The sequence below is a fragment of the Enhydra lutris genome, unplaced genomic scaffold, assembly GCF_002288905.1.
Source record: "Enhydra lutris kenyoni isolate GAN:26980312 unplaced genomic scaffold, ASM228890v2 scaffoldscaffold12, whole genome shotgun sequence".
Lineage (NCBI taxonomy): Eukaryota > Metazoa > Chordata > Mammalia > Carnivora > Mustelidae > Enhydra > Enhydra lutris.
In genome coordinates, this window is record NW_019154096.1 from 617,112 (window position 1) to 641,944 (window position 24,833).

At 43.8% G+C, this 24,833-nt stretch overlaps 1 protein-coding gene across 1 annotated transcript in view; it reads left to right on the plus strand.

Moving 5' to 3' along the window:
- The window catches only part of LOC111145065 (contactin-associated protein-like 3), a 151,826-nt gene that overhangs the window by 103,650 nt on the left and 23,343 nt on the right, over positions 1-24,833 (plus strand). Inside the window, 4 exon segments of the mRNA XM_022499678.1 lie at positions 4,927-5,127; positions 8,350-8,506; positions 14,720-14,847; positions 24,348-24,518. Coding sequence (XP_022355386.1) covers positions 4,927-5,127; positions 8,350-8,506; positions 14,720-14,847; positions 24,348-24,518 — 657 coding nt within the window.

Consider the following 24,833-nt stretch of genomic DNA (forward strand, 5'->3'; position numbering starts at 1 on the left):
ACCTTTGGCACCTCCACACTGATCAGTCAGCAGCGCCAACAGCAAGGCAAGGCTCTCCAGCAGCAAAGATCGCGGCTCGCTGAGAGCGCCGATGATGGCTGGCATTCGTTCAGCAAGAGGCACTCTTGATCGAGGTATGTACGTTTGTTAGACGTCATGTCATTGCACACTTCATACTGACTCCAGGAGGGCTGAGAGGTGACCTGTACACGCAGTGGAAACCGAAATGTTCTTCTATCTTTCTGTCTTGCGGTATATGTGTTATTCAGGTGGTCTGGACCGGGGCCTGCGTATCTCTGAGGTACACCTGTAGATAGGGACACTTGCTGGGAATTTGTAAAAAATAAAATAAAATAAAACAAAATAAAAAGGCTCTGCGTGTGGGTTGGAGAGTCTCCTTCGTGAACACACACACAGCTGCTGAGGAATATATTTTTCTCTGCTTGGGAAGAGTTGTGATTTCGTAGTTCTCTGTTTTGCCCTTGAAAACTGAGATGGACAGTAAGCATGGCATCATCATGTCACGTGTGGCAAGTTTTGCTTGAAAATAGCATCTCTTCCAGAAGATTCTATAATGTTGAAATGTTAGAATTTGCAAGGGAAAAAAAAAAAGAGAGAAAATCTGCTCTTTGATGATGGTCACACACCACGACCCTGCATTTCTTTTCTATGGGCTTTTGCCTGGAAGGAATCCTTCCTGCTCCCATGGAGGGGACATCATTCTGGCTAATCTCCTGCAGCTTCTAAAGGGAGTTGCGAAAGTAGGCGCGCCCAGCGTGCATGGGGACACACAACTTCCAGACCAGGTTCTGTCTCTGCTCCCAAGGGAGTGGAGAAACACGTGTTTTGGGAAAGTTCGTCTTCCCGCTCTCATCAGCACGGCCCTGCCTGTGGATGGACAGGAAGATGGTCTCGACAAGCAGTAAGAGCCCAGCCCTCAGATGGTGGCTCGGCCAGCAGTGTGCCTGGTTAATGGCCTTTGAAGACAGCCAGAACCATGGTTTTCAGTCTTTTGACGTGACTTGGTTCACTCTCCCCATTTACCAAATGTGGCATTGAAGGCTCAGAGAATTTTTTGATGTTTCCAAGAGCACTGTGATTAGAGCCTGTATTCTCCCATTGACCGTGACACAGTGCTCCATCTGTATCTAATTTTGTGTCTACACAGTGTTCTCTCTGAGGAAACTGCTCTCTAGCCATGTCGTGGGCTGAAATGCAGGGGTAGACTCTAATGACATTTCATGGGACTGAACACGTGGGAGGTTGTTGGGGGGTGGGGCCCCATGTCCCTCCATGTTAAACAGCAGGGTCCACACTAATGACTGAGCAGACATATAAATCTACACTTAGTGTGACCTATTAAGTGACAAGATAACCCTCTGAAACCCCAGGAGAAGAAGGCCGTGAAGTAGCTACACTTCTTGGGGGTGTCTAGTTGTGTCTCAGAGCATTGTCTTGCGTGGAAAATATTAAAGTAAATCATGCAAAGCTCAAGGCCTCCAAACTCTGACAAGAACAGCAGTCCTTGTAAGGGCCCTAATGCAAATATTGATCCGGAGAGACCCAAAGGGGTGGGGCTGAGACAGGACAGCCTCTGGGCCTCTCCCAGGACCCAGGGGCTGCCTGCTTCGAGGAGCCATCCTTCTCCTTGGTGAAACACAAGCATCCGATCCTCCTGGGCTCTGGCACATGGACAACACGGCAGGGCTGGTGCCTCCTGGGTCTAGGGCGGGGATAGATCAGAGCCACCGATTGTCTTCCCTTGGCCCCCACTGGACGTTCACAGCAGCTGCTTGGCCCTCCCAGCCCTGTGTGCACATAGGTGCCCATCAGAGCCCGTGATCTGGTTCTATTTTCCCTGGGAGTGTTTTCCTTTGAAATCCAGGATACGACCCAGGTGCATGAGGCACTCTGGAAAGGTCATGGGCCTCAGTGCTCTTTGAGAACTTGAGCACCTCAGAAGGTCTGGTGACCACACTGCGTGGTGACATGGCACAGTTTCCTGAAGTTGGGTGAGTGGGTGTTCCCAGGCTTCCCTTCCATTTTCTGTGCAGCAGGAGGACTGGGCTGCAGGAGATGGGAGCCACCTGCTGTGGTATTTCCCTCTGGATCATGACACTGTGGAGTCCTGAGAAGGGTTGGGGCTGTCCCGCCCAGAACATAGTGTTCACGTCATCTTGGTGACTCCAGGGATGCCTGCTAGTCTTCCCATCCCTCTGCTGTCCTGTGTCACTGTGAGTGCCCGTCCTCCGCTGGTTCTTCTTCTGCACGTGTGAGGCAACGGGTCCCATCACCTTGCATGTTGCCTTCCTCCTCATCTTTGAACTCGAGCACCCACTTCCCATCAGAAGAGATGCAGGCATCTGGCTTCGTTTCCGAAGAGGTGGTGTTGGACCCAGCTTGGACTTCATTTCAGGTATCTGTCAGAAAAGGGATTCTTGCCTTCCCTTTCCTGGAGATCAATGTCCATTTCATGAGGGACAGATCGACCACCTAGACAGGCATTGGGGTTTTTACAATCAAGTCTTTTTTCTTCCTTCCCTTAGGGAGATGAAAACAGGCATAGCAGACCCACCTTGGGTTCACATTTCCCCGACCGTGGAAAATACACATCCGTTTCCTTTTCCCCATTCGACCACCTGTTTTCCCTTAAAAGATGCCTTGTATAGTTCAGAGATACAATCCACAGTGTACGAAGTGTTGCAGGTTGCCAAGTAGATATAATTTGGAAAAGTAAAAAGAGAAACTAGGGGTGTCATATGATATGGCAAGTCAGTGTTATTTTTTTTATATCCTGCTTACCAAACCAAAGCGTCACATTAATGTAGGTTGGTTTGCCCAAGCAAACAGTGGGCCAGGAGCCCCAGTTAGCCTCCCTGCTTGTGTGCAGATGAGAGGCTCTACTGAGCTGGAGAACGTGATATGATGGGGCCTCATTCAACAGTTCCAAAGTCCTGTTTTAAGTTTTCCCCATTACAGTTAATTTCCTCTGATCTTGTTTGTGCTCTGTACTACGGTGCGTAACAACGAAGTGTCTTTCCACCACGCTGGTCCCTTCAGTTCCTTGGTCTGTCTCCTCGTCCTCGAGAGCTTCCGTCACGTTGCCTCTCCAAGGTGCCTTCCCAGCTACAGCCGGAAACCTATGAACATCCCACGCTGTGCTACATCAAGGAAACATAGCAAGCCCTTGCTGGGGCCTTACAAGTGATATTTCTAGAAAGGACAAGCATTGAAATTTCTCTTTTTTCAAAAGGCAGCTTTGAGATTCTGTTCAGGCTTTCCCTTCTCTCCACTCAAGAAAGAGTTCTCTGATTACACTGTAACCATGCACGACCATGAGTCCATCACACGGGAGCCCCTCAGGCACAGCGTTTCTCTTTGTGCCGTAGACCATGGACGTAAATGACCCTCTGGCATTAGAACCCATGAATCCCCGAGCCCAGCCCCTGGCTTCTCCATCAGTGCTCTCACCCCCTTTTGTCTGGTGGAAGAAACCCTGACTGTGAATGTGAGTAGGTAATTGCAAAAAATAACACCAGGTCCATTGAAGAAATTTTCCAGGAAAATGTTGAAGTGTAAAATGTCTGGTGAAAACATGATTAAAGGGGGGGGGGAGAAAAACCTGTAGGATTCAAATTGCTATAGGAACACTCAGAGCCCCTTAAATGAGCGGAGAGAGGGGATGATCTATGAAGCTTTTTCTCCCTGACTGACTGAATGACTGCATTACTCATGCTGATTCACAGTCTGCTCCTGTTCCTGCTGGATTTTGCATATTTGACGGTGTTTTTCATAGGCTTTGAGCTAGGGCCCCTGGGCGTTCTCTGCTCTGGATCTCTGACTGTATTCGATGGGTCCCTGAGCACCAGTAGGGCTGTTAGGTTTTTCCTGGGGCAGGATGGGGAGGGGCTGGCAGGGAGGGCTCTGAGGGTTCCTGGTAACATTGTTTTGATTTTTTAACCTTGTTTAGGTCTTAGCCATTAAAAGTAGTAAGAATAAACCTCACGTGACTGTTTCCAGCCCCTATAATTTGGAAATATGTCGACTGATCATGTCTGTACCCAATGCGTGTTCCAGACGAAGTTTTATGAGACTTGATGCTATAAATGAAGTTGGGTTAGGACAACATGAAGCCAGACTTTTGGCCCCTGAACCACGGCCCTTTTACACTGTGGGAGGAGCTAGGTTTTGGGGGAAGGTAGAAGAAAGGGAGATCTTTCTCTTCTGTTTTAAACACTATGGAGTGCTCATCCATTGTTTTTAAATCTCTTTTAAAAATATGGGTAATCAATGGAACAGAAACATGTCAGAATTTGCCAGCAGACATTAGTGTATCGTGTTCCTGACAGGAATGGTTATATTAGCGACTCCAGAGGGTGCCTTGTGTGGGGCTGGGCACTGAATGAGATGCTGACACACGATCAGTCAATTTTGTCAAAAATACTGATTTCCTATCATTTTGCATGGTCATATGAACTGCTTGTTCCCTTCATGTGTCTCTTATGCATTTCTTTGATTACCAGAGGAAAAAATGCTCAGTCCAATGAAGAATAATATGTATATTAAGATAAGGGTGTATATACACACACAGTAACAACTTAGCTTTCTTCTTACAGTAATGGAAAGACATAAATTAAGGGACAAAATGTTTTATTTATAACTTTGAATATTATAGCGCAGAATTTTAAGAATTGGCCCCTGCCACTGTTGGCTGCATTCAGGGTAAGACGAATTCCAGTAAAGAGAGTCCCCATTCCTAACAGTTTAACAGTGTCCCTTATGCTGACTCCAACATCAAAGAGACCTGATAGCTACAAACATTAAAACCCTAATTCAGATAAAAGAGGCTTCCAACTTTCACATTATGTTTAACTGCTCCAACCTAGTCACAGTCCCAGTCTCCCTCCCAACCCTGTTTCTGCCCAGAGGACACCACCTGGACCTCGGTACAGCACAATGGCTCCCAGCTGGCCAAGGTCAAAAGCTTGAATGGAGAAAGCCCCCAGCCCGTGTTTTTCAAGTACACGGCCAGCCCGGACCAGCTCCAAGCCATCATGGACGGTGCGGACGACTGCCGACAGGAGCTGGTCCTTCGCTGCAAGAAGTCAAGGCTTTCAGCTGGCCGCGGTGAGTCGTGCGAGTCCCTCGCCATCGTGGGCTGCCGTGCCTGCCAGCGGCAGGGGCCTGACGCAGGTGCCCATGTCACGATCGGGACATTACAGAGATGCTTTTCCTCGGAGCGAAGAGCAAGGTCCATATGTGTGGCTCCTCGCTCAAAGCGGAGAACGAGCTGGGAAGTCTCTTCCCGACTCAAGTGGGTGACAGATCAACGAAAGCCCCTCACGAGGCCATGGGACGCCGGGTGCTCAGCCACCATGAAGGGCGGCCACGCCTCCGAGATGTTCGGTCTTAGACATATGAGGGACAGCACGTGGGCTTAGTTATCTGGAGATTCTTCATCATGGGCTGAGTGTGATTAGTCTCGGTCATTATTAATAGGGAGCCTTGTCGGTGTCACGCAGCTCCTCTCACACAGCACACCGGCTAGAGGCTCATTCTTCGTAGCGCTTCTGTTCTTGAAAATTCTATTTTTGGTTTCGTATTTTCTTCCTTTGAAATACCTCATTTTATCAGAATGATAGTCAGGGTCCTCTGAGCTCAGGGTCCGAGCCTGCCGCTCAGCAGCCTGGGGGTTCATCTCCCCAAGACTTTCACGCTCAGACACTGACCTCGCCGGGACTGAACTGCGCAATGTCGATGAGTGAAGCAAATGCTGTTCGTTGGCCTTGCTCCAGCATGTGGATGCGTAATTAGTGCTGGGGGCTTAGTGCTTGTTGTGACTGGGTTCCTGCCAAACAGATGAGCGAGCTAAACCGGCTTGCTCCCAGGGGCGGAGAAAGCAGCATCCTGGGGAGGATCTCAGGGCAGGTTGGGCTGCTGGAGCAGGGAAGGAGGCAAAGGCAGAGCGGTGTAGATGCCAGCCGCTAGCAGGGTCAGAAAGCAAAACCCCCTTGAATCTGGGAGCAAACTCGTGCATGCTAGCGTGTGGTCTGTGCCACAGCCCGGACACGCGGCCCAGGTCAGTAGAGAATCCCCGCACGGAGGGCGGGCCTCTCCCTACCTGATTCGCAAGAGATTCCTCGGCTGTGCTCCCTCCCACAGCAGTAAATAACGCAGCCACAGCCGCGACCAAACCGAGGCTTTAACTGGGGTTGGGGTGGAGACAGAACAAGGGACTTCGTAACTACACAGGCTGGAGGCTGCACTTCCGTGGGCTGCTGCTGGAGAACTTGTACAAACCTCGTTTAGACGGACACAATCCAGCCCGTGATCCCAGCAGCCCTTCATTACGTGCAGGTGAGGCCTAAAGACTGTTGCCTGACACTTAAAAGGGTCGCACTGCTTCCCCGTGTGTCATCCAGGACTCGAATGGGCGCAAGGAGCCTTCCCCGGGAGCCCTCAGTGGAATGTCGCCGTGGAAAACCACCTTAGGCAGCTGCCGCGTGTGAAACAGGGAGCTTAAGAGTGTCATGGAGCAGACTGAGAACAGGAATGTCAGTCAGAATCGAGTTTTCCCCCCAAGAATTCCTGTGTTCAAGTCCTCGGTTGTTATCAGGTCCCCGAGGTTTATTGTGAGAGGAGAGAAGGTGGAGCTGGGGCCTCGGTGTCGCAGGCCCTGGTTCATGTGGTTTTCCAGGAGGGTTGCTGGGGAGCAGTGGGCCTCAGCTCTTGTTAGGGTCCTGTGGCCTTTGCCTGCAGCAGCATGTAGGTCTCTATCCTGCAGGTTTCAGGGGCTGCGGTTCTGGGGGCCTAAGAGGGAGCTCAAGGACAGCAAGTGCTGATTCCAGGAGACTGTTCAGTCTCCATGCCATGAGCATTAAGGTCCCTCAGGATTGCGCTTGTGGCTGGAGCGGAAGATAGCCAGCTAGGGGCTCAGGTGCCGGAGGTGTGGGGAGCCCTGTTCCCTTCCCTTCAGCCTTTTCTTCCTCTTCACCTTGTTCTTAATGATCCTTCTGCAAATTCTTTGGATTGCTCCAAGAAACCTTGAATGGAGCCAAACGCATTCTGTACCTTGAACAACACGTGCTGGTTCTTACTTGATAGAGGAAGTGAGAGATTCGGATGTAAACAAACAATTGTGCATCTGTGGGCAATGATTTCTTTGCTCCTCCATCTATGAAAAGGATGTTGAATAATCCTGTGTTTAAAATGGTGTTTTAAAAAATATCTGTTGAGTGGAAAAGATCTTCCACCCCCTACAGATAAGTTTCAACACACTGAGGGGGAAAAAACAAACGTTGCCGACATCGATTTCTTGGCGCACTTCTCACCCAGCTGGCCTGCCGTGGGCGGTAATGAGTGCGGCCCGTGTGCGCCCGCTGGGAGGCTGTGGGCAGCAGGTGAAGCCTCACCGAACAGGGAGCCGTAACGAGCGGTGGTGGCTGTAAGTTAGGGAGAAGGTGGGACGTGTTCCAGATTCCCGGTGGGGGCCAGGTGGGACAACCTGAGGGTCTGAGGGAGGGAGCATGCTGAAACGGACAGGCATTTTCTTGGGCAGCCGATGGAGGTCACTTCCATTTCTCCTGCTCTGACTCTGTTTATGAGGCACTGTTCCCCTCCACCCTCCCGAGGGCCCTCCTTCCCTGTCACCCTCACCCTGCACGTCTGTCCTGGGGCCTCAGCAGAGGACACAGCCCAGCAGAGCTGAGGTGGCCTCTGGCCCTGTTGGAGCATTTGAGTGTTGAGCTAGACTGGCCTCAGTTGTCCAGAGCCCAGGACCCACCTCAGGCATGAGGGAGGCTTGTCAGGCCATGTCTGTGGTTTCCAGATACAAAGCCAACGTGTCAGTACAAGAAAGCTCGTTCCTCCAGCAGACTTTGAAGACATGACAGGAGAGTACCAGTGTTTCCATCCAATAGATAAGAAATCCATATTTTGTCTCATATTACATCTTTCAATGGCATTTTAGGCTCTCGAACAGCATTTGGATGCAGTGTACAAATTAGTCTGGTTTTCGTTCGTTCCTTTTTTTTTAAATGACAGTTCTTTCAATGTTGTTTCCAAATAAATGATGTCATTGGAGTCCTCAAGAGAAATGTGTAGATATCATGCCTGAATGAGTTAGGGACGACTTGCTCGTTTTCTAATAAAAGTAAAACATATGGTGAGAACGTATGTCTAGATGTGGAAATATGTCTTAAACCTTTGGAAGTCCTCTTAGAAAGGACCCTGTTGTGGAGTTAACCTCTGCTCCTCTGTGTTTTAGACAGAGGGGAGTAAAGGACTATGCTGGGGAGGCAGGCAGTGGGGGGCAAAGTAGGTGTCACCTTTCTCATACTTGTCTTTCAGATGGAACCCCAGTGAGCTGGTGGGTTGGAAGAACCAATGAGACACACACTTACTGGGGAGGTTCTCTGCCTGGTGCTCAAAAATGTGCTTGTGGATTACAGGGGAACTGCCTTGATTCTCAATATCACTGCAACTGTGATGCTGTCCGGAATGAATGGTGATTTCCATATAACTTCCCTGTGCAAACTGTCATTCTGTGTTGCTTAAACTGTGTAAGTCAGGCAGACATTGGACAAGACAGTTGTATAAAGAGAACAGATTAAAGTATTCCCCAGCCAGTTCGAGGTGTAAGCTTTGATGTGTACAGTGTAATTAATCTGAGGACTGAGGCATTAAGGTAGCTCTTTCTGCTTACCTGTGAGTAACTAATCATGTCCATTTAATTTTTTTCCTAATAAGACAAGATAGGAATACCAGATTAATGTTTCCCATTCACTGAAAGTACCATTATCAGAGTTCCTATGGTTAAGTTTAACCCGATAGATATGGTGACGGCCCCGTGGCCAATCCCGGCGTGCTTGCTCACCTCCCTCACTGCCAGCTGCATTTTTAAATGGCCTCGTAGGGAAAATCAAACAGGGTCTAGGGTGCATAAAAGGGGGTTATGGGACACAAACCTCTCCCTGTCGCTGGAGGTCTCAGAAGGCTTCCAAACCCAGAGAGAAGGTGGAAAGGGACTGATCTTCCAGCTAACCCCCCAGGTAGCAAGAAATAACTCCCTGAAAACACACATCCACAGACCTGCCCTCACACAGATCCGGAGTCCAAATTTACATGGTCCTTGGATTAAGTTAGTGTGGCCACAGGTCAGCAGTACCAATGGCTCATCGTAGAATGATGACATTCTTGCTAGAGGCCCGCCCTCCCCGAGGATTCCCACAGATAAAAATGCCGCCAAACATGAGCTCACAATCAGGGCTACCCAGCCCCAGGGGACAGAAGTGGGAGGCAGAAGAAACAATGGAGTAAACGGATGCCTAAAAATCCCAGATCATGGATAACTTAAGAACATCAGATAAAATAAATGCGTGAGATGTTGGAAAAATAAGGCCTGGGATCGATTGAGAAAGCAACCAGATACTATCGACAAAGGTGATCGTGATTTACAAAAGAACCGAATAAACGTTTAGAAATGAAAATATTCTTGTTGAAATTTAAGACTTGTCAGATCAGATACTAGACACACGGGATCAGGACACTGGTGAAACGGAAAGTGCGTGTAGATAAGTGGCAGGGACTCTAGCCCAGAGAGACCGGCATGGGAGGAAGGAAACCGGGGACAGGGAGGGGAGAACTGGGGTCGGAGTCAAGTTTTAACAGAGGAGACTGGAGATAATTAAGGGCTAAAATAACTAAGAATTGGTCAGACTTGAGAAAATACTAGGATACCAGGCAGGATAAATTAGAGTAAATCCACCTGTAGAAGCATCATGCTGAAATCAAGGAAGATTAAAGAGAATGTGAAAGGGAGCAGAGGTGACCAGAAGGTGTCAAAGCAAGGACTGTCGGAGCCAGGCAAGACTCCCTCTGTGGATCCAGCAAAGCCTGCAGGTGCCGGCACTCCCCTCGCTGTGCCTCAGTAAGTACGGTACTGTCTGATTCCAAGTGTGTCCCCAGCCAAGATACAGGGACACCCAGACAGACAGACACAGAAGAAATACACCACCAGCCGATTCCAAAAGACAGTTTCAAGAAGGGTTTTAATTTTTTTTTAATTTTTTAATTTCTTTTTTTAAGACTTTACTTATTTATTTGACAGAGCTCACAAGTAGGCAGAGAGGCAGGCAGAGAGAGGGGAGGAAGCAGGCTTCCCCGATGAGCAGAGAGTCCGACGTGGGGCTTGATCCCAGGACCCTGAGATCATGTCCTGAGCTGAAGGCAGAGGCTTTAACCCACTGAGCCACCCAGGCACACCCAAGAATGGTTTTTAGAATGAAAGTGGGTGATCTGGTAAGGAGAATCTCAGATCCTAGAAGAAATACCGAGGAAAGAAATGTGTAAACTCAGAGGTTAACAGAAACGTAAGAGGCAAATATGAGACACCAGTCATGTGTCAGGCATGTACCATACTGAAACAGGAGGGAGTGGTCCTGTCCAGGACTACAGCCAGGGTTAGAAATAAGAATATGATTGAACTTAGAAACTTGTTTTGTAGAAGTTTGTCAGCATTAAATGGCTCATAGTGCACGCATTATGATTTCAAGTGTAAGCACTGAAAAATAGAAACAGTGTAATATTCAAATCCAAAGAGGGAAGGAAGGAAAAATGGGATTTTAAGAACAGTTAATCCAAAAGAAGGTAGGAAATAAAATTTAAAAAAGGAAGAGGAAACAACAAGCAACAAAATGATATAAAAATATTATGGGGGTACCTGGGTGGCTCAGTGGGTTAAACCTCTGTCTTCGGCTCAGGTCATGATCTCAGGGTCCTGGGTTCGAGCCCCGCATCAGGCTCTCTGCTCAGCGGGGAGCCTGTTCCCCCCCACCCTCTGCCTGCCTCTCTGCCTACTTGTGATCTCTTTCTCTCTGTCAAATAAATAAATGGAATCTTTAAAAAAAAGAATATTATGAGTAATAAGGCACAATAAATGTGACCAAATAGCCATTTAAGTGCAGATAGGTCATTTTGAATTAAAAATAAGTATATCTTGTTTGTACACCTAGAAATGTTGAACACAAAATCTTAAAACAACTTACGAAGCAAATGTGCACAGAAGTAATTTAAGTTTAAAAGTCTTTTTTTTTTTTTTAAGATTTTACTTATTTGACAGGGAGGAAGGGTGCCTGTGCCCATAAGTGGGGGAAGGGCAGAGGGAGAGGCAGTCTCCCTGCTGAGTGGGGAGCCCAACGACTTGGGGCTCATCAAAGGACCCTGAGATCATGCATGACCTGAGCCAAAGTCAGATGTTAAACCAACTGAGCCACCCAGACACCCCAAAATTTTGAAGTCTTAATATAGAACGATTAGCATCACCATATAATGATGCTTTTTAATTTCACCAAAAAACCCCTAGTAATCCTAAAGTTGTATGTTTCTAACATACATGACTCAAAATGTGTATAGAAAATAATTGCCTGAATTGAAAGAAGGAATATACAAATCAACCATTGTAAGGAGAGGTTTAGACATATATCTGTTAGCAACTGGTAAATCATGCAGATAACAATTATTAAGGATATGGAATATTTTTATATGAAATCAGTGGATTGATTTGGTAGGCCCTGAAAATTACAGAATATATAATTTTCTCAAGCACACATGGCACATTTTTGCAAACTGATTTTCCTAATGTTTCATAAAACAAAACCCAAAAAATTTTACAGAAGTTGTTATGGTATGGACAATTTCTCTGATTACAGGACACTGAGGTTAGAAATGAATAGCAGAGGGACAAAAATATAGGTGGCATTTCAAAGCCACAAATGATTAGAAACAAGGAAATGAAGATGACATTATTCATAGAAAATATGGTTGCCTACCAGGAAAACCCGAGGACAGACAGAAATATTATTGAAATTAATGAGAATTTAGTAGGGCTACCCACTGAATCTTAGAATAACTGAGTTCCTACAAAGAACTTATTAGCGTAAGAAAATATCATGAAAACCACTTGCGAAATCAGCATGAAGACTGTAGATCCTGCAATAAAGATAACAGAAATATGCAGAACTTTTATGTTTTATTAGGAGATTATGAGAAGGTGTATCTAAATGGAAATGTCACATGACTGCCATGAGTGGGAAAAAATTCATTTTCTTGTTCCATTTCATTCCAACGCCAGTCATTTGCTGAGTGTTTAGGACGGTTAGGCGCTGGGAAGATGCGCGTGGGAAAGCAGTGGTCCATGGCAGTCCTGAAGGTGGAAGCAAGGACAGGAGACTTGCCCCCCCCCCCAGGACTTGGAGTGTCAGGGGACAGCAGGCTCCTAACGGAGGGCGTTTGCCGACGGGATCAGCGAGGCGAACAGCACAGCCCGAGAGCGAGCCCAGGAGCTTTCAAAACAGGGAGCTCTGGGCGGCGATGGTTCCGTGGTCCCCAGGCTCGCTTTCTCCGGAACAATTAGGAAACGTAAAAGCCAACCCGGTGTTGGTTCCCTGCAGCCTTTCCCAGAACTCCGGAGTCGCGGTGGCTGTGTTGCACCTGCGAAAAGGTGTTCTGCGAAAACAGCCGGCGCAAGAAGCGTCTAGAGCGCCGGGAACGGAAGACCAAGAGGAAGCGGCCTCGGAAGTCCCGTCACTGAGTGCTCTCATGGAACCTACCATGAGAGTCGTCACGCCGAGAGAGCAAAACTCCGGCCTTCGGGGAAAAGAGAGAAACATGAGAGGCAAGGAAAATCCTGAGATGTAACGAAGTTCAGCGATTTGGAATGAGTCTGGTGACCCTGGCAATGAATCTCGTCCTACGTGAAGCGTGGGCATTTGGGAATGACCTGTGCTGAGAAGTATTCTCAGTTCCGAGCTGTTTAAAATTTCCTCAGGCTCAGGAAGTTACTTTGCAAACAACAGAATGAAAAAAGAACGTATTATGATATCTGCCTTAACACACACAATTACCCATTATGATTTTCCTTAGGTCTTTTTGCAGGGCTCTCTGTGCTTTGTCATTGCTAAAAACAAAGTGTAGCTTTTCACTACATTATAAATGTAGCTTTTAAATGGTTCTTTAAAATTCAGGATTACTCAATGAATAACTAATGCCCTTATATTTTCCCTCTAGATGTTCTACCAAAATAGCAATGACAGGAATGAAAATGCTTTTTTGCAACATTTCCTGATACTTAACACCAGGAATTAATTTTGCTGTGTTAGTCCCACATTTATAACAAGCATTTTTTTCAGACTGACTCCCCCCACCATCCATGCCACCTTCTGACTTGTGACCGACCACCTGTCCCGTTCCCAACAAAGCCAGGAGTTCTGTTTTTGGGATGACCTGCCTGTGTGCTTCCAAGCACAGAAATTGCAGGGCCTTACCCAAATAAAGCCCTGGGGGTTTTGTTCCATCTGATTTTTGGAAACCATCTGATTCCAAAAAAAAAAAATGTTTCTGAACTTTCAGGATATTTAGTTCAAATTTTTGATATCTTGCGAATATGCACCAGCAGTCACCTTGTCAATTTTTAAAGCAAAATAAAAATGCTAATAATTTTAAACTTCCTACCTCGAAAGAATATTTTTGATGCCTCAACAGAATTGGAATGATTAACTATCAAGTGATGCAGGGTCTTTTTGAAGCAAAGCTATTCAGCTGAACCATTTGAAATTGCTGATTGTTTTGACTTGCAAAAATGTCAGTTTCCAGAGCAAGTGGGGGCTTTATAATTGTTAGAAATTGAAACTTCCTAGGTTCTACACAGATGCAGGGCACCTGAAGGATACATTAGACACACTGTTATTTTTTCTAAATCCAAAGTACATATGTAATTGAAGCAGGACGTAAAAACATGAGCAGCTCACAAGGTGCAGAAGAATCTTCTTTCTTTGCCCAGAGTGGTGGTTGGTGGCACAGCTAGCTTCCTACTCAGGACCTCTGGCTCTAGTCTGGTTTTTGTTACATTGGAACTATAGATATTCAGTCCTAAATATTCACTTATGTGATTTTATTATATTACAATTATATTTTTGTCACTATTTATAATATCCACTAGATTCCTTGGTGATACTGATGGTGGTTCTTATGCCCACACCCCCGACATGCAGGACCTGGCAAGGAGTCGCTGTGCACCAAATGTTGGCTGAATGAACGGATAGAGACAGTCATGACGAGCTCTTCCCCTGCATTACCCCAATTATTAATTTTAAGAGCACATTGTATCATACCTTCAGTTGGGTTTAATCAACCTTCTCCTTCTTTCTTTCTTTATTTTTTTTTTTAACGGATGGCATCAATACATAAGGAAATGCTTAGTAACCATGATAGGAATTTTGGAAAATTGAGTTAAAAAAGAAAAATCTGGGAATTGAAAACAAATCTTTTCAGTTGGGTGGTTTTTTTTTTTTTTTTTTTTTAACAAAGCCAGGCAGATCTTGCATGTGTAAGTTTTGCATTTAAATCTCATAAGGTGGGCAGATGGGAAAGGGCTGCGAGCTGCTTCATTGCAGGGAAATATAATCTCGTGCTCGCACTGACGGTTATGATTTCAGCCCTGCCTGTTTTTATCTCTGTGGTCACGCAGAGGAACAAGGATCTGGGACCCTCAGACCTTATGAAGTACGTTACTATGTCAGAGTTCAGATGAGCCCTTTGATTTCCTTATTGTTACATATTTACAAATTTAGCTTACCATGTCTTGCGCTGCAGTAAGAAAATATTTGCTCCTTCTCTGGATGTCATTCAGAATAATACTAAGGTGGTCATTTTTGTTTTGTAGGACCAGCGACACAGTAGTCCTTTCCCATAAGGAGCACCTGCCAGTCACTCAGGTTGCGATGAGAGACACAGGCCGACCACATTCAGAAGCGGCTTATGCACTGGGGCCTCTGCTCTGCTCAGGGGACAGTAAGTAGTGGCAAGAGGAACTGCCTTGACCCCTGGAAATGCATGTCAGTGTTTTGGGAGACATGTAGCTGCCTGAGTCCGTAAGAAACTGTCTATGCTAATACTCTGCATCTCATTAGGAATGTGTTAACTTATAAAAGAAGTGTGCATCGGCGTTCTGCTTGAGAAAAAAATGAGGAATATTGTATTACCTTCGGAGTGTGTGTCCTCTCTGTAGTATTTGAGTCGGACTATTGCTGTGAATGTTAGTGGGATGATCTGAAACACTGATCACCCAGTCAGCAAAATCTAGTCATTTGATAATTAATTAATTAATTGGGGTAAGTATTGGCTGAGTGCTGAGATGCCTAAAACTGGTAAGATACTGAGAAACGGGGTGATGGAAGCCATCACGTGACTCTTCGTTGTCACCCTCTGACAGTTTGTGAACCTCAGTGGTCCTAACTGTCCTCACCCTTCCCACTACATGTGGATTTCTTACCCACAACATTCTGGGTTTTCTCTCCTTCCTCCCCGTGCCAGTGACATCCTTTTGCGGTGCCCCTGGCCTGTGTGCTCAGCCCTCTGTCTCTCTGTTCTCCAGTGGTTAGCTGTTCCCAACAGGCTCATGGCTTTAAATCCCACATTGAGGTCAATGATTCTGTCATCGCTATACCCCAGGCTGTCTCCCTGCACTCCCAGCTCTGCCACCCAGCTGCTTAGGCTCGATAGGCATTTCAAAACAGTTTGTCCAAAAGAAGGAAAAAAAAGTGTTTCCATGAGAACCTTCCCCAACTCAGGGCATGGCAACTCCATGCTTTCTTTCTCTTAGACAGAAAATGTAACAGCCACTCATAACTTCTTTCCTCTCTTAACACACATCGGACTCAACCACAAATACAAATCGTATCGCTTTGAATTTCAAAACTGGATCCAGCACCCCCTTCCCAGGGGCCTGACTGGCCTGCTTAGAGCTGCTTCTGCCCACTTAGCGGAGACGCCACAGAACGGCCAGAGGGAAAAGTCAGGGCACGTCAGTCCTCTGGCTCAGACTCTCCAGTGGCAACCTTGTATCAGAGGCCAAAATTCAACATCTACCAAGGCTGTGGTGGCCAATCCTTCCCAGGGCCGCATAGGAGATGTTGCCATGTGAAGAAACCGTGGCATTTCTGAGCCTTGCCATTCAGAAAAAGGAAGTTTCCTACTTCAGATGACAAAAATATTGAGAGGTGGATAGTCACAGTGTAAAGAACGTATGAACATGCCTTGATGGATGATAGTACGAAGAATTGTTCTTCCCACTCATGACCTTAGACAGCAGACCACATTCTTTTTCCGGATAGGACGAACTAAGCATGCCAACCTCATCTCTCCCACGAGTCCCCCTATGAAACCTGGGCAGAACGCCTGAAACAGTTATCTCAGGACTCTAGGAAGCCAGGAGAGGCAAGGAGGAGAAACCAGAAGTCATCACTTTTCCCTCCAGTATCTGTCGATCAACCCAGACGTGGGCACTCGGTCACGGACAGAGAGGTTCCAGGAGAAGCCCTTGAGCCCTGGCTAGAGGCTGGAACAGAAAGTTCCTAACTTTCAGGGAATGCAGGAATCCCATTTCCCTCTTTTTCTATCCAGGCAGACCCATGACGATAACAGCAGAGGCTGCCCAGGGAACGCACAAGAGCCAGGACTTCAGAAGGGGACTTTTGCTCTGCATAGGGCAGCTGTGGCTCAGAGATGGTGGGAAGACTCCTCTTATTTTTGTTTTCTTCTCCACTCACCCATCGCTTGGTAATGGACCAGGTACAGTTGCATAGGAGAACATTACAGAGCAGTCTCAGTAGAGCCTGTTTTCCAGTTCCGTGACTGACAAGGGAGACCAGGGGACCAGAAAGTACTTAGAAGAGCAGAGGGAGGCAGCCATTCAGGAAAGCATATTATATGCTGTTTATGAAGTCCTGGGCTCATCTTGGAGCGACACATGCATGGATCCGGTCCTAACTGTACACCCAAGAAATTGAGAACTGAATGGAGAGTTGACCACCCAAGACCCAGGCTGGCCACTGGGTCATGCACAAGTGAGGCAGAGCTGAGTCATGCTGCAAAGGCTTTGGAAACTGGACTGCCATTAGAGACAACCCACAGAAGGAAGGTTGCAATGTGCGGCCAGATCCTAACTAGGCCAAGTGCCTGCAAAAATAACTAAATAAATTAAAAACAAAAAACAAAATTTGTGGCCATTGCTGCTATGAACATTGGGGTACAGATGGCCCTTCTTTTCACATCTGTATATTTGGGGTAAATACCCAGTAGTGCAATTGCAGGGTCATAGGGAAGCTCTATTTTTAATTTCTTGAGGAATCTTCACACTGTTCTCCAAAGTGGCTGCACCAACTTGCATTCCCACCAACAGTGGAAGAGGGTTCCCCTTTCTCCACATCCTCTCCAACACATGTTGTTTCCTGTCTTGCTAATTTTGGCCATTCTAACTGGTGTAAGGTGGTATCTCAATGTGGTTTTAATTTGAATCTCCCTGATGGCTAGTGATGATGAACATTTTTTCATGTGTCTGATAGCCATATGTATGTCTTCACTGGAGAAGTGTCTGTCCATATCTTCTGCCCATTTTTTGATATGATTATCTGTTTTGTGTGTGTTGAGTTTGAGAAGTTCTTTATAGATCCTAGATATCAACCTTTTGTACTGTCATGTGCAAATATTTTCTCCCATTCCGTGGGTTGCCTCTTTGTTTTGTTGACTGTTTCCTTTGCTGTGCAGAAGCTTTTGATCTTGATGAAGTCCCAAAAGTTCATTTTGGCTTTTGTTTCCTTTGCCTTTGGAGACATATCTTGAAAGAAGTTGCTGTGGCTGACATCAAAGAGGTTACTGCCTATGTTCTCCTCTAGGATTCTGATGGATTCCTGACATATCCTGAGAAAAGTTGCTGTGGCTGATATCAAAGAGGTTACTGCCTATGTTCTCCTCTAGGGTTCTGATGGATTCCTGTCTCACGTTGAAGTCTTTTATCCATTTCAGTTTATCTTTGTCTATGGTGTAAAAGCATGGTCTAGTTTCATTCTTCTACATATAGCTGTCCAATTTTCCCAGCACCATTTATTGAAGAGACTGTCTTTTTTCCACTGTATATTTTTTCCTGCTTTGTTGAAGATTATTTGACCATAGAGTTGAGGGTCCATATCTGGACTCTCTAATCTGTTCCACTGGTCTATGTGTCTGTTTTTATGCCAGTACCATGTTGTCTTGGTGATCACAGCTTTGTAGTAAAGCTTGAAATCAGGTAACGTGATGCCGCCAGTTTTATTTTTGTTTTTCAACATTTCCTTAGCGATTCGGGGTCTCTTCTGATTCCATACAAATTTTAAGATTATTTGCTCCAGCTCTTCGAAAAACACCGGTGGAATTTTGATCAGAATGGCAATAAAAGTATAGATTGCTCTAGGCAGTATAGACATTTTAAAAATGTTTATTCTTCTGATCCAAGAGCATGGAATGGTCTTCCATCTTTTTGTGTCTTCTTCAATTTCTTTCATGAGTGTTCTGTAGTTCCTCAAGTACAGATCCTTTACCTCTTTGGTTAGGTTTATTCCCAGGTATCTTATAGTTCTTGGTGCTATAGTAAATGAAATCGATTCTCTAATTTCCTTTTCTGTATTTTCATTGTTAGTGTATAAGAAAGCCACTGATTTCTGTACATTGACTTTGTATCCTGCCACGTTACTGAATTGCTGTATGAGTTCTAGTAGTTTGGGGGTGGAGTCTTTTGGGTTTTCCATATAAAGAATCATGTCATCTGCGAAGAGAGAGAGTTTGACTTCTTCATTGCCAATTTGGATACCTTTTATTTCTCTTTGTTGTCTGATTGCTGTTGCTAGGACTTCTAATACTATGTTGAACAAGAGTGGTGAGAGTGGGCATCCTTGTCATGTTCCTGATCTCAGTGAGAAGACTGTGAGCTTTTTCCCATTGAGGATGATATTTGCTGTGGGTTTTTCATAGATATATTTTATGAAGTTCAGGAATGTTCCCTCTATCCCTATACATTGAAGCGTTTTAATCAGGAACTGATGCTGGATTTTGTCAAATGCTTTTTCTGCATCAATTGAGAGGACCATGTGGTTCTTCTCTCTTCTCTTATTAATTTGTTCTATCACATTGATTGATTTGCGAATGTTAAGCCATCCTTGTAACCCAGGGATGAATCCCATCTGGTCATGGTGGATAATCTTTTTAATGTGCTGTTGGATCCTGTTTGCTAGGATCTTGTTGAGAATCTTAGCATCCATATTCATCAGGGATATTGGTCTGAAATTCTCCTTTTTGGTGGGGTCTTTGCCTGGGTTAAGGATCAGGGTAATGCTGGCTTCATAAAAAGAGTCTGGAAGTTTTCCTTCTGCTTCAGTTTTTTGAAACAGCTTCAGGAGAATAGGTGTTATTTTTTCTTTGAAAGTTTGGTAGAATTTCCAAGAGAATCAGTCAGGTCCTGGGCTCTTGTTTTTTGGGAGGCGTTTGATCACTGCTTCAATCTTGTTACTAGATATCAGTCTATTCAGGTTGTGGCCAAACTTGGAAAGAACCAAGATGCCCTTCAATGGACAAATGGATAAGGAAGATGTGGTTCATATACACTATGGAGTATGATGCCTCCATCAGAAAGGATGAATACCCAACTTTTGTAGCAACATGGACGGACTGGAAGAGATTATGCTGAGTGAAATAAGTCAAGCAGGGAGAGTCAATTATCATATGGTTTCACTTATTTGTGGAGCATAACAAATAACATGGAGGACATGGGGAGATGGAGAGGAGAAGGGAATTGAGGGAAATTGGAAGGAGAGGTGAACCATGAGAGACTATGGACACTGAAAAACAATCTGAGGATTTTGAAGGGGTGGGAGATGGGAGGTTGGGGGAACCAGGTGGTGGGTATTGGGGAGGGCACGTATTGCATGGAGCACTGGGTATGGTGCAAAAACAATGAATACTGTTACGCTGAAAAGAAATTTAAAAAATAATAAAACAGTAAAAAAAAAAAAAAAAAAAAAGGCTGAGCCTCTAGAAAATAAATACACTTTAAAAAATACCCTCTAGATTAGAGGAGTCAAGATGGCGGAGAAGTAGCAGGCTGAGACTACTTCAGGTAGTCTCAAAGAACCAGAAAAATCTAAGCTGGCTTAGGAAAATATAGTCAACAGATACTAATGCAATTGTGACACAGTGGTCAGAACAAATTGATAAAGAGTTTAAAACAGCTATTACATAAGAACTCTAACAAGTGATCATAAACACTTTTGTAAGAAATAGAAAAAGAAATTTCACCAAAGAAATAGGATATCCAAAGAGCTAAATGAAAACTTTAGAACTGAAAAATACAAAACTGAAATAAAAGATGTCCTGGGTGGGCCAAATAGTGGATCTGAGATGAGAGAGTCAGTGGCCTTAATGATGCGAATGACTCATCTGATCAAAAGAAAGAAAAAAATCTAAAAATGAACAGGGCCTCAGGGAACTCTGAGTCAACAACAAAAGAACTAACATTGCTGTAATTGAGCATCCAGAAGCAGACAGAATAGTGTGGTGCTGGAAAAAAAAAATGGAAAAAAAAAAAGGCTGAAATTTGTCCAAGTTTGGCAAAAAACAGACTTGAGAAGCTGGATGAACTTGAAACAGGATAAACTCAAATTCACCTCCAGACACATCATTATCAAACTGCTGAAAACAAAGGCAATGAAGAATGTTTGAAATCAACCAGAGAGAAGAGTGATGCATCATCTGTAGGTGAACTCCTACTCATATGGCCATGACTTTCTCATTAGAAATATGGAAGCCAGGAAGGAAGTGGCAAAACATTTCTCAAGGGCTAAAAGTAAAGAACTGTCAGTCTGGAATTCCATATTCAGCGAAAACCTCCTTCAGGGATGAAGAAAAAGAAATTCTCAGATGAAGGAAAGCTAAAAGCATTCCTTACCAGAAGATACTTTAAAAGACTTTTAAAGAAAGACTCAGAAAGAAGGGAAATGATATCAGAAGGAAATTTGGGATCTCAGGGTATAAAATCAGCTTGAGAAATGGTAAATATTGGGGTACATATAATAGACTATTCTGTTGAGTTATTTTAAATATACCTTTGGTTGAAGGCAAAAAATACAACATTATTTCATAGAGCTATTAATTTGTACAGATGGAATACATTTGGCATACATAAATGAAGGGCACTCAGTAAACTGACAGAATTGTTGGCGAGGTTTTGACATATGAGTGCAAGTGGTTAAAATGTAGATTCTGAGCAGACTCTGAAAAGTTAAGTGTATATATTGTCACTCCTAAAATAACCAACCAAGGAACTGCTATAGACAAACAAAAATAGAATACTAAAAAATGTTTAACCCCAAAGGAAACAGAAAAGTACAACAAAGCCTAAGAAACAGGAAAAAAATAATAAAATGATAAAACTAAATTGAACTTGTCAACATTTATATTTAATATAAATGGTCCAAACAAACCAGTTAAAGGACAGATGGGTATGACTCAACTATGTACTTTGTACAAGAAACTCACTCCAAATATAATGATATCATAAGTTTAAAAAGAGGGACAGGGAAAGATATACTACACAAACATTAACTGAAAGAAAGCTGGAGATTCTGTATTAAATTTTTGCTTGAAAGCATAGAAAATTAATAGATACAAAAAGCGATTAAGAAGACATGAGAATCTTAAATGTGTACACTGATAACTGACCTTCAAAATACATAAAGCAACAACTGACAGGATGGAAAGGGGAAGTAGGCAAAATCACAATTATAATTAGAGAATCAAATACTCCTCTCTCATTAATCTTTGGAACTAAAAGGGGGGAAACAAGCAAAGTGTACATAAAACCTAATGTCACTACAAAGCAACAGAATTTAATTGACATTTATGGAACACCCTACCAACAGTAAAATACACATTCTTTTAAATTGCACATGGATACACCATATTCTGTGTCACAAAACAAACTTGAGCACATATCAAATAAATCACACAAAAATACATTCCCTGACATAAATAAATTAAACTAGAAACAAAGAACAAAGGGAGTGAGAAAGTCCCCAAACACTTAGAAATTAAACACCAAACTACTAAATATTAAATGAGTCAAGGACATCTCAACAGACATTATAAAACATATTGATCTGAATGAAAAGGAAAATACAACATATCAAAAATGGTGGGAGGCAGTTATGTCAGTGCTTGGAGAGATAGTAATAGCATTAAATGCTTGTATTATGAAAGAAAAAGATCTCAACTGAATGATTTAAGCTTTTACCATAAGAAATTAGAAAAAGAAGAAAAAATAATTCAAAGTAGCAGAAGGAAGGAAATAATAAAGATAAGAAGATAAATCAATTAAAGGCAGAGATCTATAAAAACAAAATATTTGTAAAAGAACAATAAAATAGATAAATCTCTAGCAAAATTGTTGAGAGAGAGAGAAAAGAAATATTACCAGTATGAGTAGTAAAAGCTGGAGTATCACTACAGACCCTACAGACATCAATAGTATAATAATGGCATACCACAAACGACTCTACACATGTCAGTTCTCCAATGTAGATAAAACAGACTTATTCCTTGAGAACCACTAACTACTAAAACTCACTCAAGATAAATTGAACAACTAGTAGAGACCTGGAAGTATTGACGGAATTGAATTCAGTCGGAGATGACTTCACTGGTGAGTTCCACCAAAGAAGAAATAACACCGTGTTTACACAATCTCTTTCAGCAAATAGCAGAGGAAATTCTTTCCAACATTTTATGAGGGCCCAACATTGCCCCAATACCCAAACTAGACAAAGAAAATGCAAAAAAAAAAAAAAAAAAAAGACAGAGATAACTATGGACAGCATCATCACAGATACATATGCAAAAATCCTCAACTACATTAGCAAAAAACCAGGAACATTAAAAGAATAATACATCATCACCAACTGGGGTTTACCCCAGGACACAAGGCTGATTCAGTGCAGCTGACCCTGGAAAAACATGGGTCTGAACTGGGTAGGTCCACTTATGTGCAGATTTTTTTCAATAAATACAGTACCATCCTGTAAATGTGTTTTCTCTTTCTTGTGATTTTCCTAATAATATTTTGTTTTCTCCAGTTCACTGTATTGTAAGAATACAGTATATAATACTTTAACATGCAAAGTGTGTATTAATCAAATGTTGATGCTTCTTGGTAAGTGTCCAGTCAACCTGTCCAGTAGGCTATTAGTAGTTAAGTTTTTGGAGGGTCCAAAGTTACATGTGAATGTCCAACTGTGCAAAGGTCAGTGCCCCAACCCCCTTGTTGTTCAAGGGTTGACCATATTTGGAAATCAATCAATGTCATCTACCATATTAACAGTTTAAGGAAGAAAAATCACACCAGATGCTTTTTTTGCATCAACTGATATGAACACAATCATTTGAATTACTATGATTATATCATGAACTAACATGATACATTCATATCAGATACCACTCACAATAAAATTTTTAGGAAACTATGAATAACAGGGGACTTCTTGATCCTAATAAAGATTATCTATATACAGAACAGCTGGCAGCATGGTTACTGGTGAAAAACTGAACCCTTTCCCTGCAGGAGTGGGCACAAGATAAGGATATTCAATCTCACCGCTTCTGTTCTGTGACTTCAGTCACACTGGACGTCCTAGCCAGTGCAGCAACCGAGGAAGGAAGGAAGGGCATCCAGATTGGAAAGCAAGAAAGAAAACTATTTGCAGATACACGTGTGATTAGCAGACATGTTTAGAGCAGCTCTGTTTGTGAATGACCAAAACTGGAAACCACACTGATGTTCTCCAGTGACAAAGAAATGGTGGCCCGATCCACGTGATGAAGGACAATAGAGCAGCAATAAGTCGTGGCAAACTGAATGAATCTCGAATTCCAATGAGTGAGAGAAGCCAGTCTCAGAAGGTTACCTACAGTGTGATTCTGTTTATATGACACTTGGAAAAGGCACAACTGTAGATCACAATGACCAGGGCTTAGGGGCAGGAGAAGGGTGTGACTGTAAGAGAACAGCCTGAGGGAGGAGGGGAGATGGAGCTGTCCTTTATCCTGATTTTGGTGGTGGTTATACAACCCTACACGTGTATTAGAGTTCATCTAACTGTATGTCCCCCCAAAGTCAATTTGACTTAATGGTAATCTATAAACAATATCATCTTCTAAAAACGCAGGGTATTTCCAGTGATTATCTGTCCACTCAGTTGCAGTCTTGTCCATCTTAATCCTTGAAAGAGTCACTATCTGGATATTCACATTGTGGCTGTATGTTTGGAAGAACCCCCAAATGAAGGCTTGCATAGGTAATAAATGCATTTAATAATGGTAAAAATGGTAATAATGGCAAAAAAATGCTAGAAATACAAAATATGGTTGTTATTCTGTTTCCTTGCTATTGTCATTGTCTTTTTTTTTTTTTTTTTTTTTTTTTTTGGAAACAGATTCATTTTGGAATTCCGCTTCCTTCAACACTGAAACCTCATACCTTCACTTCCCTACGTTCCATGGAGAGCTCAGTGCTGATGTGTCTTTCTTTTTTAAGACGACAGCACCTTCTGGGGTGTTTGTAGAGAACCTGGGGATCACAGACTTCATCAGGCTAGAGCTACACGGTGAGTCACCACCTGGGCAAAGCCACCAGATCTCAGTATATAGCAATAACCCTTCTGGGAACCTAATTCCCAAAGTACTGCTATGCTTTCTTCGTCACTTGTATTCCTTTAGTACATACTAAAGTTCTAATACCTTTTTTAAAAAGATTAATTTATTTGAGAGAGAGAGAGCAGGGTTGGGAGGGGGGAAGAGGAAGACAGTCTTAAGCAGACTCCATGCTGAGTGTGGAGCCCAGTACAGGGCTTGATCTCGTGACCCTGAGATCACAACCTGAGCTCACACCAAAAGTCGGACGCTTAACCAACCATACCACC